General features: G+C 30.4%; 1 protein-coding gene across 1 annotated transcript in view; it reads right to left on the minus strand.

The window, feature by feature from the left end:
• Nucleotides 1–435: 435 nt before the first annotated feature.
• Usp14 (ubiquitin specific protease 14) overlaps nt 436–12,724 on the minus strand; it is a 46,573-nt gene continuing 34,284 nt past the window's right edge. Inside the window, exons 8-12 of the mRNA XM_014416185.2 lie at nt 12,172–12,237; nt 9,892–10,074; nt 8,253–8,358; nt 2,103–2,285; nt 436–709 (exon numbers count right to left, since the gene is read on the minus strand). Of these exons, the coding sequence (XP_014271671.1) occupies nt 633–709; nt 2,103–2,285; nt 8,253–8,358; nt 9,892–10,074; nt 12,172–12,237 (615 nt within the window). The 3' untranslated portion in view covers nt 436–632. The remainder of the gene's footprint in view (nt 710–2,102; nt 2,286–8,252; nt 8,359–9,891; nt 10,075–12,171; nt 12,238–12,724) is intronic.

Raw genomic sequence — 12,724 nt, forward strand, 5'->3', positions numbered from 1 at the left:
TTATGTTAAATACAACCAACAGGTATATGGTAATGTTTCAGATAAGAATTCTACTTCTTTATTCAGATAGCTTTCTTGATGAGTAAGTCCCAGATGCTGTTCAGGATTGATTAATCTCCAGCTATTTTTTGGAAGGGGTGAATGGAAATCAGAAAAAGATAAATAGTAAACAGTCAGTGATACAAAAACTAAAACATGCATACACCTTATGTATGTATATCTACAGAACATATTTAAAATGACAAAAAAAGTCACATTAATTAATGAATTTAGTTTATCCTAGATCTTTACTGCCAGAATGATATGATATTTAATTTCACAATTTTTTTTTAGGTATGTATCACTAACAAATAAGTGTAGCCATAAGAAAAATTGTTTAGTGTGATTGACCATAAGGAATTTTGGAAGAAGGATAAATTTAATAACACATATATATCAGTTATAGGCAAGCAATAGAAGACCACTTTTCAATCATCTTTATAGTAAACAATAAAATATTTACACATACAAAAATACAAATAAAGAGGAAGGAGTAAAATTATAGCCATGTTTAGTCCATTTAATAAAGAGTTTACACATTGAATGAAAAAAGAAAGAGAAGAACATTAAAATAAAAAATGTTAACATTACATTTATGGTTTTTTACCATTAACAGGTATTTCCAGTATCCTCGGGCCATAAAGCAAAACATAAGCAACATGCCAATCACCTGAAATCACAAAATTTATTTTTATTTGTTCATCGATTTCATCAGAAGGTATTTTAATCTAATTCAGTAATCCAATTATTAAATTTTTATTAGAAGATTGTTGATTGACCGTGTGTAACAAGGGGTGGCCAACAAGTCGAACGCGAAGCCAAATTTGGTCGATCATTGATCACTTGCAACGTCTGGGGCGAAATTCCGTGTACCATTAACTTTGAAGCGATTGAAGAAGACAAAACTTTCTAGCAATAGTTTAATGCATTCTGGGAATTTACCAAGGTCACAAATTCCTAGAATTCTGACAGCCTGACACTGTGATCTCCGCTCACCCAGAACAATTTATTTTGACTTAGGTGTTACACTTGTCACCAGACTCGACTTATTCAAGAATACTGACAGTTAGCTCGAATATTTGCTAGTGTTATATGGTAGCTGCTTTTCTATTGTATTAACAGTATTATTATAAATCAATATTATTCATCGCCTTAGACTACGCAAATGAAAATAATTCAATAGTGACATACTTTTAAGATAAAAAGTAGATCTTGTATTCTGAAAAGTTGGCCAACCCTGGTGTATAATATATAAAAGGAAGATGGTCCAGGTGTGGTCAAAAGAACTCAAATAGTAATCGAGACCTAACATTTCACCCCACTTTGCAGGGCTTTCTGAATGAGGGAAAGCTAAAGAATCCAAATAGATACTAGGGTAACTACATCATCATCACATTTCTTCCAGGTGTCATCAGTATGTTTGGCTCAAGCAATATAGTGAACCCTGGAATTTGATCTACCACGCTATGCCAACACAGCTTGAAAAGTATACAATCCAGCATTGCTAGAACCTAAATCTGTTTTCCAAAAAAATAGTTATCTATAATAATAAATTAAAAATAGAATTTATTCACTCAATGAATTTGATATCTTGAGTTCTTTGTGTTTTAAAAAGAATGAAGGGACTTCACTTACTAATTATCAGAAATTTAATACAAAATTAAGCTAACTAGAGCTAGAGATTCTAATTTAATAAGAATAAATTCTTTAATTATTCTAGGACAAGTACCACCATTAGAGTTACATTATAGGATTAATAGTGGATGTACTTTAAAGCCTAGGAGTAAAATAAATAATAACAAAAGAATTAACACGTAATAAAATAATAAATGATATTATAGTAAATCATAATAAAATAACTATTAAGTCTTTAAACAGAAACAAATTTTTAATATTAATAAATAAAGAAAACAATTTTAAAAAGTATAAATAATAAGTTGCTACATATTTCCAAATTTTGATAGTAAATAAGAAACATCAATTTCAAAAATAAAAATGGTATTGGGAATCAGGGAGTGGCTCTTGATAAATGTAACAGAAAATATGTTTTGGTTACTACTTACCACCTCCACAAAGCTTTAATATTGACTCTTTAGGTACTGGGGTAACTACATCATCATCACATTTCATCCAGGTGTCATCTGTATGTTTCACCCAAGCAACATAGTGACCACTGGAACTTGATCTACCACGATGTGTCAAGACTGCTTGAAGGGTATACAATCCAGAATTATTTGAACCTAAATCTGTTTTCCAAAAAAATATATATCTATAATACTAATTTACAAATAGAAAAAAAAAAATTTATATTAAAATTAACTGTTAAAAACATAATAAAATAAAACACATCTATACTTATTTACAATTAGCGTGTGGACCCCAGAACATCCCCCCTCAGACGAAGGGTAAAGCTGGATTCCAGGACATTCCAGCACTTATCGCTCAGCCCCATCACTGATTGAAAGCAAGAGAAGGCTGAGTAGGAATACTACAGCCACGGGCATTCATGATTTGAAGAGAAGAAGCTGGCTATTGGCAGGACTCCAATTGTCATATTTTACAAAATATTTCATGGACCACTGCTGCTTCAACCAATGAGGAGTATTACAGGAATAAGTGGAACAGGTTTAAGGTTTAACTAAAGGAATTAGGTGATTAGAAAAATTCAGATAATATTTTGAAAATTTGAACAATTTAAATTTAAGACATGAGGAATATTAAGGTTATGATGTAGTGTGTTCTCGAAAATGTAACATAAGGCATGAACTATAGTTTGCAGGATTTTGGATTGGAAGGGGGTGAATACATTTGATGCTTATTTACATACTTTTCATAAAAGAGCATCCATAAAGGATCCTGGAAGTAACAAGGAAGAGATGTTGGTGATTAAATTGGTATGTTCGGATATCCATGAGCCATTCCTCAAATATTACTAACTCAAGAAATATCAGGGATCCAAGCAGTAATTTTGATTATTTTGTTATGAAAGCCAATTTAAGGTAAAGAATATCAAGGTGGCATGTCTAAATGTTATTAAAAAAAAAAAGAGAACCTGTAACTTGAATCAGAGGAGGGACTTAAAAAATTCCAAGAAAATATTAATAAAGAAAAGAAAAATTTAAGTTTGAACCTAATTTTTAGAGGGAAAGAAAAAGTATTACAGGAAGGAAAAATGGAAGGTTGTAATGAACTCAACAAGTGAAGGGCAGTGGCAGAGGAAACAATAAGAGAGGCAAATGACAATAGAAGTTATGAGTGAGTGGTTTAATGAGCAATGAAAGAAAGTAATAGAATTGAAAAATCTGGAGACTGAAAGTTTTACTATGTAAACAAGAAAAAAAATGATGCGACATACTGTGTTAAAAGATAATTAAAAAAGTTTTCAGAGTAGAAAAAAGTAAGACGATGAATAGTTTCCTGGAGGTAGTGGAAAAGTTGAACTGGGGACATAAAAGTAAAAAATTCTATAAGGATATAAATTGGTTCAGAAAAGAGCACTAAACGAAAATGAACAAGTGCATAAGTAAAACAGATGAGGCTTTAGAAAGACAAAAAAAAAAACAAGAAATGATGGACTGGCCATTTTTAGAAATGTTACATGTGCAGCATACTGCTACAATAGAAGAAGAAAAGGTGAATTTTTTCTTCTGTCCACAATCACTCATTAAAAGACCTGAAAGAGATGATGTTGGTTTGGCAATCAAGGATTTAAAAACTTCTCCCGTCAAGGACAGATTAGTTGAAGAACTTAATAGGAACTATTCTAATGGTAAAATATAATACTCCTACGCGAGAAATACCTCTATAATTTGAGAAAAAGTTTGTTTTATTGGTTATAACAAGGGTTAACAATAAAAGGTTGAATGAATGACAATACAGAGGATCTTAACCACGACTTGATTAGTGATAAGTGGAATCAAGGGATGAAACCAAAAGATTGGGCACATTGATAAATATACTCAATTTTAAAGAAAGGTAGAAAATATCTGTACTCAAATTACATAAATATATAAGAAGATGGTCAGGGTTGCGGTCAAAAGAGAAACAAAAATAGTTTACAACTATTTATTTTCCGACGTTTCGCCCCACTTTGCAGGGCTTCATCAGGGCTAAAAAGATAAAAAAAAAACTGACAATAATACAACAATAAGATACAATAAGGCAATTTAAGCTAGGATAAATATTATGTAAAAATAAAGTGATAAGAAATTACATATAAATAAAAGGAAGGAAGATGTAAAATAGTATCAATATAAAATAAAATTGAATAAACAATGATAAGAAAAAAAAAAAAGGTAACAATGGTAAGAGTAAAAATTTTGAAAAATAGGTAAAATATACAGTTGAAAAATTGCAGGAGACGAACATGAAAAAAAATAAATAGAGATTAAATAAACGTCTTGAAAAAATAATTATAAATAAAAAAATAATAATGATATAAAATGATAATAAATGAGCAAAGAACAAGTCAGGACCACCTACCTGTTCAAAGGTAAAGGTTGAACAGAAGGCGACAATGAAGCAGAAGCGTGGAGGAGGTGGCCAGCCGTTTAACGGCTATATATATACCTTTACCTTTGAACAGGTAGGTGGTCCTGACTTGTTCTTTGCTCATTTATTATCATTTTATATCATTATTATTTTTTTATTTATAATTATTCTTTCAAGACGTTTATTTAATCTTTATTTTTTTTTAATGTTTGTCTCCTGCACTTTTTAAACTGTATATTTTACCTATTTTTCAAAATTTTTACTCTTACCATTGTTACCTTTTTTTTTTTTCTTATCATTGTTTATTCAATTTTATTTTATATTGATACTATTTTACATCTTCCTTCCTTTTATTTATATGTAATTTCTTATCACTTTATTTTTACATAATATTTATCCTAGCTTAAATTGCCTTATGGTATCTTATTGTTGTAATATTCTCAGTTTTTTTAAAATATCTTTTTAGCCCTGATGAAGCCCTGCAAAGTGGGGGAAAACGTTAGAAAATAAATAGTTGTAAACTATTTTTGTTTCTCTTTTGAACGCAACCCTGACCATCTTCTTATATATAAATTTTTACGATCAACTATATATATATATCATATTACATAAATATTTCACACTGGGGAATATTTTATTTTACCATTAGTATAATACAGTAAACCCTCATAATAGAATTCAAAAGAACGAGAAATTCAGCAGTTCATTAAAATAAAGTTTGTAATATCCGAATAACAAGAATAAGTAGGTTAATACTGTAAATAGAAACAATTTTTTAAACAAAATGTAATATGTATAATTTTTTTTACTAAATACAGATAGACTATACTTATACATATAATCAATCACATAAATAAAAAATAAAAAACACAAAATAAAAAATATATCACAGAAAATACAAATATGTACACAATAATAATAATAATAAATGCCAAGGAATGTTAAGAATTGCTGGTCATTGACAGCTTCATATCTTCTCGAGTAAAAGCTAAAAAGCGGAATATATTTTTTGCATGGATTGACTACCAGAAGGCGTTTAATTCTGTTCCTCATGATTGGATTCTGGAATGTCTAAATATTTATAAGATAGACAAAACTATAGTCAGTTTATTAGAGCGCCTTAAGAAGTTGTGGAACGTTTCTTAGAATATCCTTGGCACTAAAGCACCGCTATCCAATGAGAAGATACCAATTAATAGAGGAATCTTCCAAGGCGACTCTTTGAGCCCAATTTGGTTTTGCTTAGCGATAAACCCTTTAAGCGTTTTTTTAAGATCATCGAACAAAGGGTATCATCTCGGCATAGAAACGATTATTTCTCATCCTTTTATATAGACGACATCAAATTGTGTGCCAGGAATGAGAATGATCTGCAAAACAGTAAGGGTCTTCTGTGAGGACATTCATATCAAGATGGGTCTCGATAAATGTGCTGTACTCCATATCAAAAAAAGGAAAAGTGATAGATTTAAATAATATGGAGCTCTTTAATAATGATGTAATCAGGAGCCTTGACGAAAATTAATCTTACAAATATCTGGGGATACAACAGCTACTAGATGTTAAAAAGCTATTCGAGGATAAATTCATAGGGCACATAGGGCGTTAAAAGCTTGCCGCAGTGAAGAAGAAAATTTTTGGAACTATTTCCAAGCCAACATATCTTCAAGAGTTATCTCAATTATTGAGGCATTGGACATCGGCAACATCGTGCTAAGCCTTAAAAATGAAAATCTTCCCTCTGCAGTGAACCAAGAACTTCTGCTTGAAAACTGGAAATCTAAGGAACTGCATGGAAGACTTTTTTTAGTATATCGGAAAGAGGAATCTATAGAAGTGCATCCTTAATATGGCTTCGCAAGGGTGCCCTTTACACAGAAACAGAAGGATTTATTTTTGCCATACAGGACTAGGTGATAGCAACCAGGACCTACAGATGCCGTATATGTGCAGAAAGCATAACAGAATCTTGTCAACTCTGTGGAACAGCATCATAATTAATTTAGCACATAACATCAAGCTGGCAAATGCTTCCTGGGAAAGAATATTTACTAAGGCACAACAATATAGCTAAAATTGTCCATCAAGAATTAGCCAAAAAATTGAAACTTCTGAACAACATCAGAACTTATTACTAGTACAGCCCACAAGCAATCATTGATAGATGGGATGTTAAGCTCTATTGCGACCAGGCCATCATTACCGATCACACTATTCTTCATAATAAGCCTAATATCTTGATAATCTCTATGAGAGGGAAATATGCAAGTATTATAGAATTAAGGGTACTATCGGATGACAACCTTCACAAGATGGTAGCCGAAAAAATTCAGAAGTATCAGGATCTAGGAGAGGAATTAAAACAACTGTATAAGCTTGAGAAAGCCAGGATACTACCGTTGATTATCTCAACCAATGGTCTGATCCCAGAGACAACACTGGAGAGCATTAAGGACCTGGATCTGTCACTGAATATTCTGGAACTTATGCAGAAAGTTGTTTTGCTCGGGACTACGAGCATAATCAGAAACTTATACTTCCAGTGAAAACAGAGAATAAGGAAAATTCCTAAATAATAATGTGAACTCCTTCGACCCATGAAGGGTCATGGTTTCAGTACTTTGTAAAAAAGCACAGTTTTTAGAACAATGGTTATACAAGGAGATGATTTTTCCAAGATCACACTCAACTGCCAGAATTCTCCCAATTAAGGGTATCCACTTTATGAGGATGGGTGGACCTCAAGAGGGCTCCAGAACCCACATGGTTGATTCATGGCTTTAGTATAACAGTAAATAATTATCTGCCACAGCTGGATTTGAACCTGGGTCCTTGAAGTGGGATACTGCAGAGTAGCATACTGCCTTACCACTGTGCTTCCACAAGTATGTAAATACAATAACAAATAAGAACATATCCTTCAGAAAAAGATTTTTAAATGACAATTAGAAAAAATCTCTTTTGGAATTATATGCCCAGAGAGCGACAGTCCTATATCACTATTGAAATAATTGCTTAAAACAGAAAGAGCAATTATTGTTTTAAGCAAATATTTTGATAGTGATATAGGACTGTCGCTCTCTGGTGGTCTAAGTGGGGCCTCTCAATCATCAAGTTGAGAATACTTAAAATATAAAAAAAAATATTTTTCAGTATTTCTGTATCAAATTATTTCAAAACATTGATGAAATGTCATTGGGCGATTTGAGCCATCAAGCATGAAAATTTGTTCAGCAACTCACCCAAAAAATTGCTAGTACCAAGAAATTGACAGACAAAACACATTACTCTCCTTAAGTATATTCCGAAATCAACTAAATAATATTTAATTTACAATAATTTATTTCATTTATTGATAAGAATTACCAAGAAGTTGAGAATAGGGCAATTAGTCAAATTAATTTAGCCAAATTGAATTAAAACTAATTAATTAGATGAAATGCATTTGATACATCAGTAGCAATGCTTCTATAATCAAACAAACAATAATGTGTGTAATAATAAAATCAAGAGGGTAAACAGCGAATAAGTGAAAACAAATTGATAATTAGAAGAAACTATCAATTAGTTTCAAGTATCATACAGAAGATAGTCCAAAATATACGAGATTATAAATTCAAATGATATACACATAGGAATAGACTGGTGCTATTGCAAAAAAGGAAGAATGCTTAATTCGCAGTAGTAAATGATAAATATAATAAAGAAAATATTATAATCACCATTCTCAAAATAAAATGGCTGCTTTTCAAAATCTTCTTTGTCACCATCCTCTCCATCCTGGATTTTTTTCAATTTAGCGACCATAGCCTTTTTATCATCATATTCCTGCAAAGAAAAAAAAAAAAAAAAAATTAGACTGTAAATTAATAGTAAGATATATTTTTTTCTTTAACTCAAGAGGGAGGAGGGAGAGTTTTCTTGTTCTAACATCTCGTAGAAGAAACAATCAAATAAAAATGAAAAAGGGGATACTTTCATATTACCTTATCAAACATATGTTCTCAAATAGATTAAAACCAATCCTTTTATTATTACTACTGCAATTGGATCACAATGGTTGATTTCCACTTACTCAAAAATTCAAGCAGCAGAACTAAATTCCACCAAACTTGGCCGGATAACCTCCTTCAAAGAGCACAGTACTCTCCCCTCCCCCATTATAAAGATTATTTTCATACCCATCTCACAGAGTTTACACTGAGAGGTTAATTCATTATAAAAAAAAATTAATCACTTTCCAATTACAAAGTCAACTTTTTTTAAAGCCAAATTCTTTAAAGACTGCAGTCCCTGCATGATACTCAAGTTAGAAAGGATTGTTCAAATGCTGATCAAAAGAAGGGAGTTTTGAGTTCATAATGTCCAATGGAAAAACATTAGGGAATCAATATTACACAATGTAAAAAATTTAAGGGGCTAAAAAGGTGATAAAAACATTAGAGGAGAAGGATATTAAGGAGTGAGCAAAAAGAGCAGGTATCAATATGATGCTGAAAATGGAACATTAGGTTTGAGAGAAATTGCATAGAGATTAAGACCAACACTCTAAGGATACGTGAGGGTAATTATAGAGTAAGCATAAAACAGGAACTGATTGATTTTTGCAAACAGGCATCTTTGAGAAAGAAACCTGAATTTGTTGAGAAGAAAAGAACTTGGGGCTGAGGTTATTGTGGATAAAGAGGCCAACACCCACACCAGCTTGATTTACTCAATAATGGCAAAGAAGGATTTACAGCATGAAATGACTGTAAATATGTTAAAAATAGGGAAGATTCAAAATGAGCAGTATAAAACTAAAAGGGTTAAAACTGCTAAATAAAGAAATAAGGAAGAGGTACTATAATAATAATTTTTATTAATAAAACTGTTGGTTTTGAGTAAAAGTTAAAATGGAGTAATAGTAACTATATTGAGTAAAAGTTAAAAATAGAGAAACAGTAACTATATCGAGTAAAAGTTAAAAATGGAGTAATAGTAACAATGTTCAGTAAAGGTTGAAGATAGAATAATAGTAACTATGTTGAGTAAAAGTTAAAAATAGAGTGATAGTAACTATATTGAGATTGAGTAAAAGTTAAAAATAGAGTAATAATAACTAAACACAATTCCTCATAACTTTTATTTCAAATTGTTAAAATGTATCACAACTTCATTATGCACATGCCCAATCAGTAGCTATCTTGAACCTGAGTAGACTCCATTCACCTAACCTTGTCCTCTTTATAATAAAATTCAATAGTTCCAAGATTGAACACATACCTCCATGGTTTAGGCAGTGACACTAAACTACTGACAATAGGATCAATATTCTAAAATCTGAATTTGGTTAAACATTATTCAAGAATACAAAATTACCTTAAAACGATCTCTCATTGGCTTCAGATCATTTTGAAGCTGCGGAGTACAAAGATCATATGCATCAAATTCAAAGGGATACTTCACTTCTTTTAAGATCTTGGCATTTATTGCCTCTTTCTCCTTGTAATAAAATCTAACAAACTGTACAGTAAGGTATGCTGGAAGTCTTTTTATCCTTGACTGTAATAAAATAAAATATATTGTTTATAATCAATATTAATAATAAAAATGAAAGTCATTAAATTAAACTTAAGAAAGAAAACTTATTATATATATAGTGAAACTTCTTTTAAATGGAGATTTCTAATAAATATTAATCGGTCCACTTACTAGAAGTGTTAGTTTATGGGAAAAAAAGTTTTCAAAATATGAGCCTGATTAAAATCTGAAACACCATAAGAAAATAAATAAAATAATAGAGTTTAAATTGGAAAATGCAACAAAGTACGTAAAAAGAGCTTGAAGTGATTTTATTTTTTATAATCGCACATGTTTACTTATTTATATAATTTTACAAAACATATCAAATAAGTAATTATGCTTAAATTTTAAGGACTAAGTAAACTGTAATTGTTTTATTTGGCAGTGCTTTAACAAATAAAACTATTAAAAATGTTCTTCTCTGACCGCACCACCCCCAACCATCTTCTCCTCATTTACATTAAAAATGTCTTTGGCTAAATAGCCATCTAAGAAATTAGAAATTTTTTCGATCAGTTACTAATCATATTGGCATCTCCTAATGCTCTTTCTCCACTCAAAAATTTGTTTACATAAAAACAGTTGGCTGTTCTGCGATATAAACTTCTAAGAAATTACTATAACAGGCTGCATTAATAACAACTATCTACCGTTCCAGGGAATTATGGTTAAGAAAGCATTTTTCAAAACAAAAAGGGCTAAATCTATGTCCGTGTCCATTTATTAGAAGATCCAGTTAACAGAAGTTGAAAAAAATAAAAAGTAAATGGTATGATGTTGGGGAAAATAAAACTGTCCTCATATGGGAGATATCCATGTGTTAATAGTGTCTATTGAGGGAAGTTCCACCATATTATCCACATTGATCATCAATTCCAACTTTTATTGATAAGTTTTGCATTCTCAATAAAACTATAACTTTAAATTGAACAACTGACCAAATAATACCGAAAAAGAGGTAGCAGGTAAAGAATATTAATATGCCATTTTAAAGAAAAGCTCTATGCAGAGGATCTGTAGGAAGAGCCATGGGTTTCAACTTAAGTTCTATAAAAAATGTCAACACATCGGAAACACTAATGGATGAACATAACTTCACAGAGGACAGGATGGATCTACAATGCACATGAAACAGGAATATTAACCCAGCATTAGTGGCGGGCGATCTGAGAGGTCAGCAACGGAAATTTTTAATCTCTCTTACTATACAGCCGCAGGTCTGTGTCACTGTCCGTCTTATCTTTTCAACTCACCAACTGTCTGTAATAGTAATTAAAGGATCTTAACATTAGTATCAGACATGGTTTTGATGCATTTTAATCACACAGATCACTATGATCAACAACCAGATAATTTGGCTTCTTTTACTATTTCGTAATACTGATTATTTATTTATAAACATGTTTAAATACATAAATATAACATAAAATAGTAATTATATTATTTCAATTTCTTAAGACAAGGTAATTATTTATTAAATAAATCAAAACTTGTATCCTTTTTTGTCTCAACACTTATTTATTTCATCGGTCCAATGTTTCGGCCATTTTAGCCATCCTCAAGGACATCTTCAATTATAAATTCTTTCTCACATTAAATTTAGAATTTCTTTTGCAGGCTATTCTGCCCAGGGCATTCATTAATTATAAGTTAAAAACCTATTTTTTTAAATTTAAAATCATAAATATCTAATTTTTCTTACTTTCAAATTATCCACCAAAATCACTACCATATACACAAACCATTTATGAACTATGAAGGACTTATTGGCAACTATATTTCTTCCCTTCATTGATTATTATTAAAAGCCTTCACATAACATAGAAAATTATTAAATTGGAAATGGATACATCAACACTAAGAGTAATTACACCAAAATATTAAAACATTACTGGGTTGCTAGAAAACAAATAATAGCATTTTCAATAACCAAAAAATTATATTTTAAAGAAGTAAAAATTTTGTTTTTTTGTCTTGGACAGCTAGTAAGAAAATGGTTAAATGCAAAAAACATAATTTTAAAATATAGTGATGGAAAAAATAACAATAAAAAGTAATTAAAAATATTTTACTTACTGTTCTGGTAAAAATGGCATCGCGATCAAGTACCTTTGAATGTTTTGTAATCTTTTCTTGCAGTTTCTGAAAAATTAGTTATGAAATTAATGAATTGTACAAATAAAGTGAAATGTATATTAAATTTTTATATTGCATATCTATAAGAGCAATAAAACATGACCCTCATTTTTAATAATAACAGATTCACTCACACTATTATAGGAGTTGCATTTAAACTTTTAACAAATTACTCCAACAAATTTTAAAAAAATAAATAAGTAGAAAGAATTGGCCATCCTGAAAACTTGGAGCAACTAAGAACAGCTTAGGTGAAGACATGGGAGTAAATCATACAAATTATTATATTCATATGGTATAAGACAGTCATTCAATCAAAATAAGGGATTATCCTATTGAATTTGGTTTTATTATTGAAAAATTTAGAGGAATATTTTTTGTCAATTATAAATGTATAAAAATATATTTTTTTCCAGTTATTCACAAATTAATTTATCCCAGTTGTATACCAATATCAACAAAACTAATACTAATCTATAGAAAAATAATTGTA

The sequence above is a fragment of the Halyomorpha halys genome, unplaced genomic scaffold, assembly GCF_000696795.3.
Source record: "Halyomorpha halys isolate HHAL.00 unplaced genomic scaffold, Hhal_1.1 Scaffold115.1, whole genome shotgun sequence".
Lineage (NCBI taxonomy): Eukaryota > Metazoa > Arthropoda > Insecta > Hemiptera > Pentatomidae > Halyomorpha > Halyomorpha halys.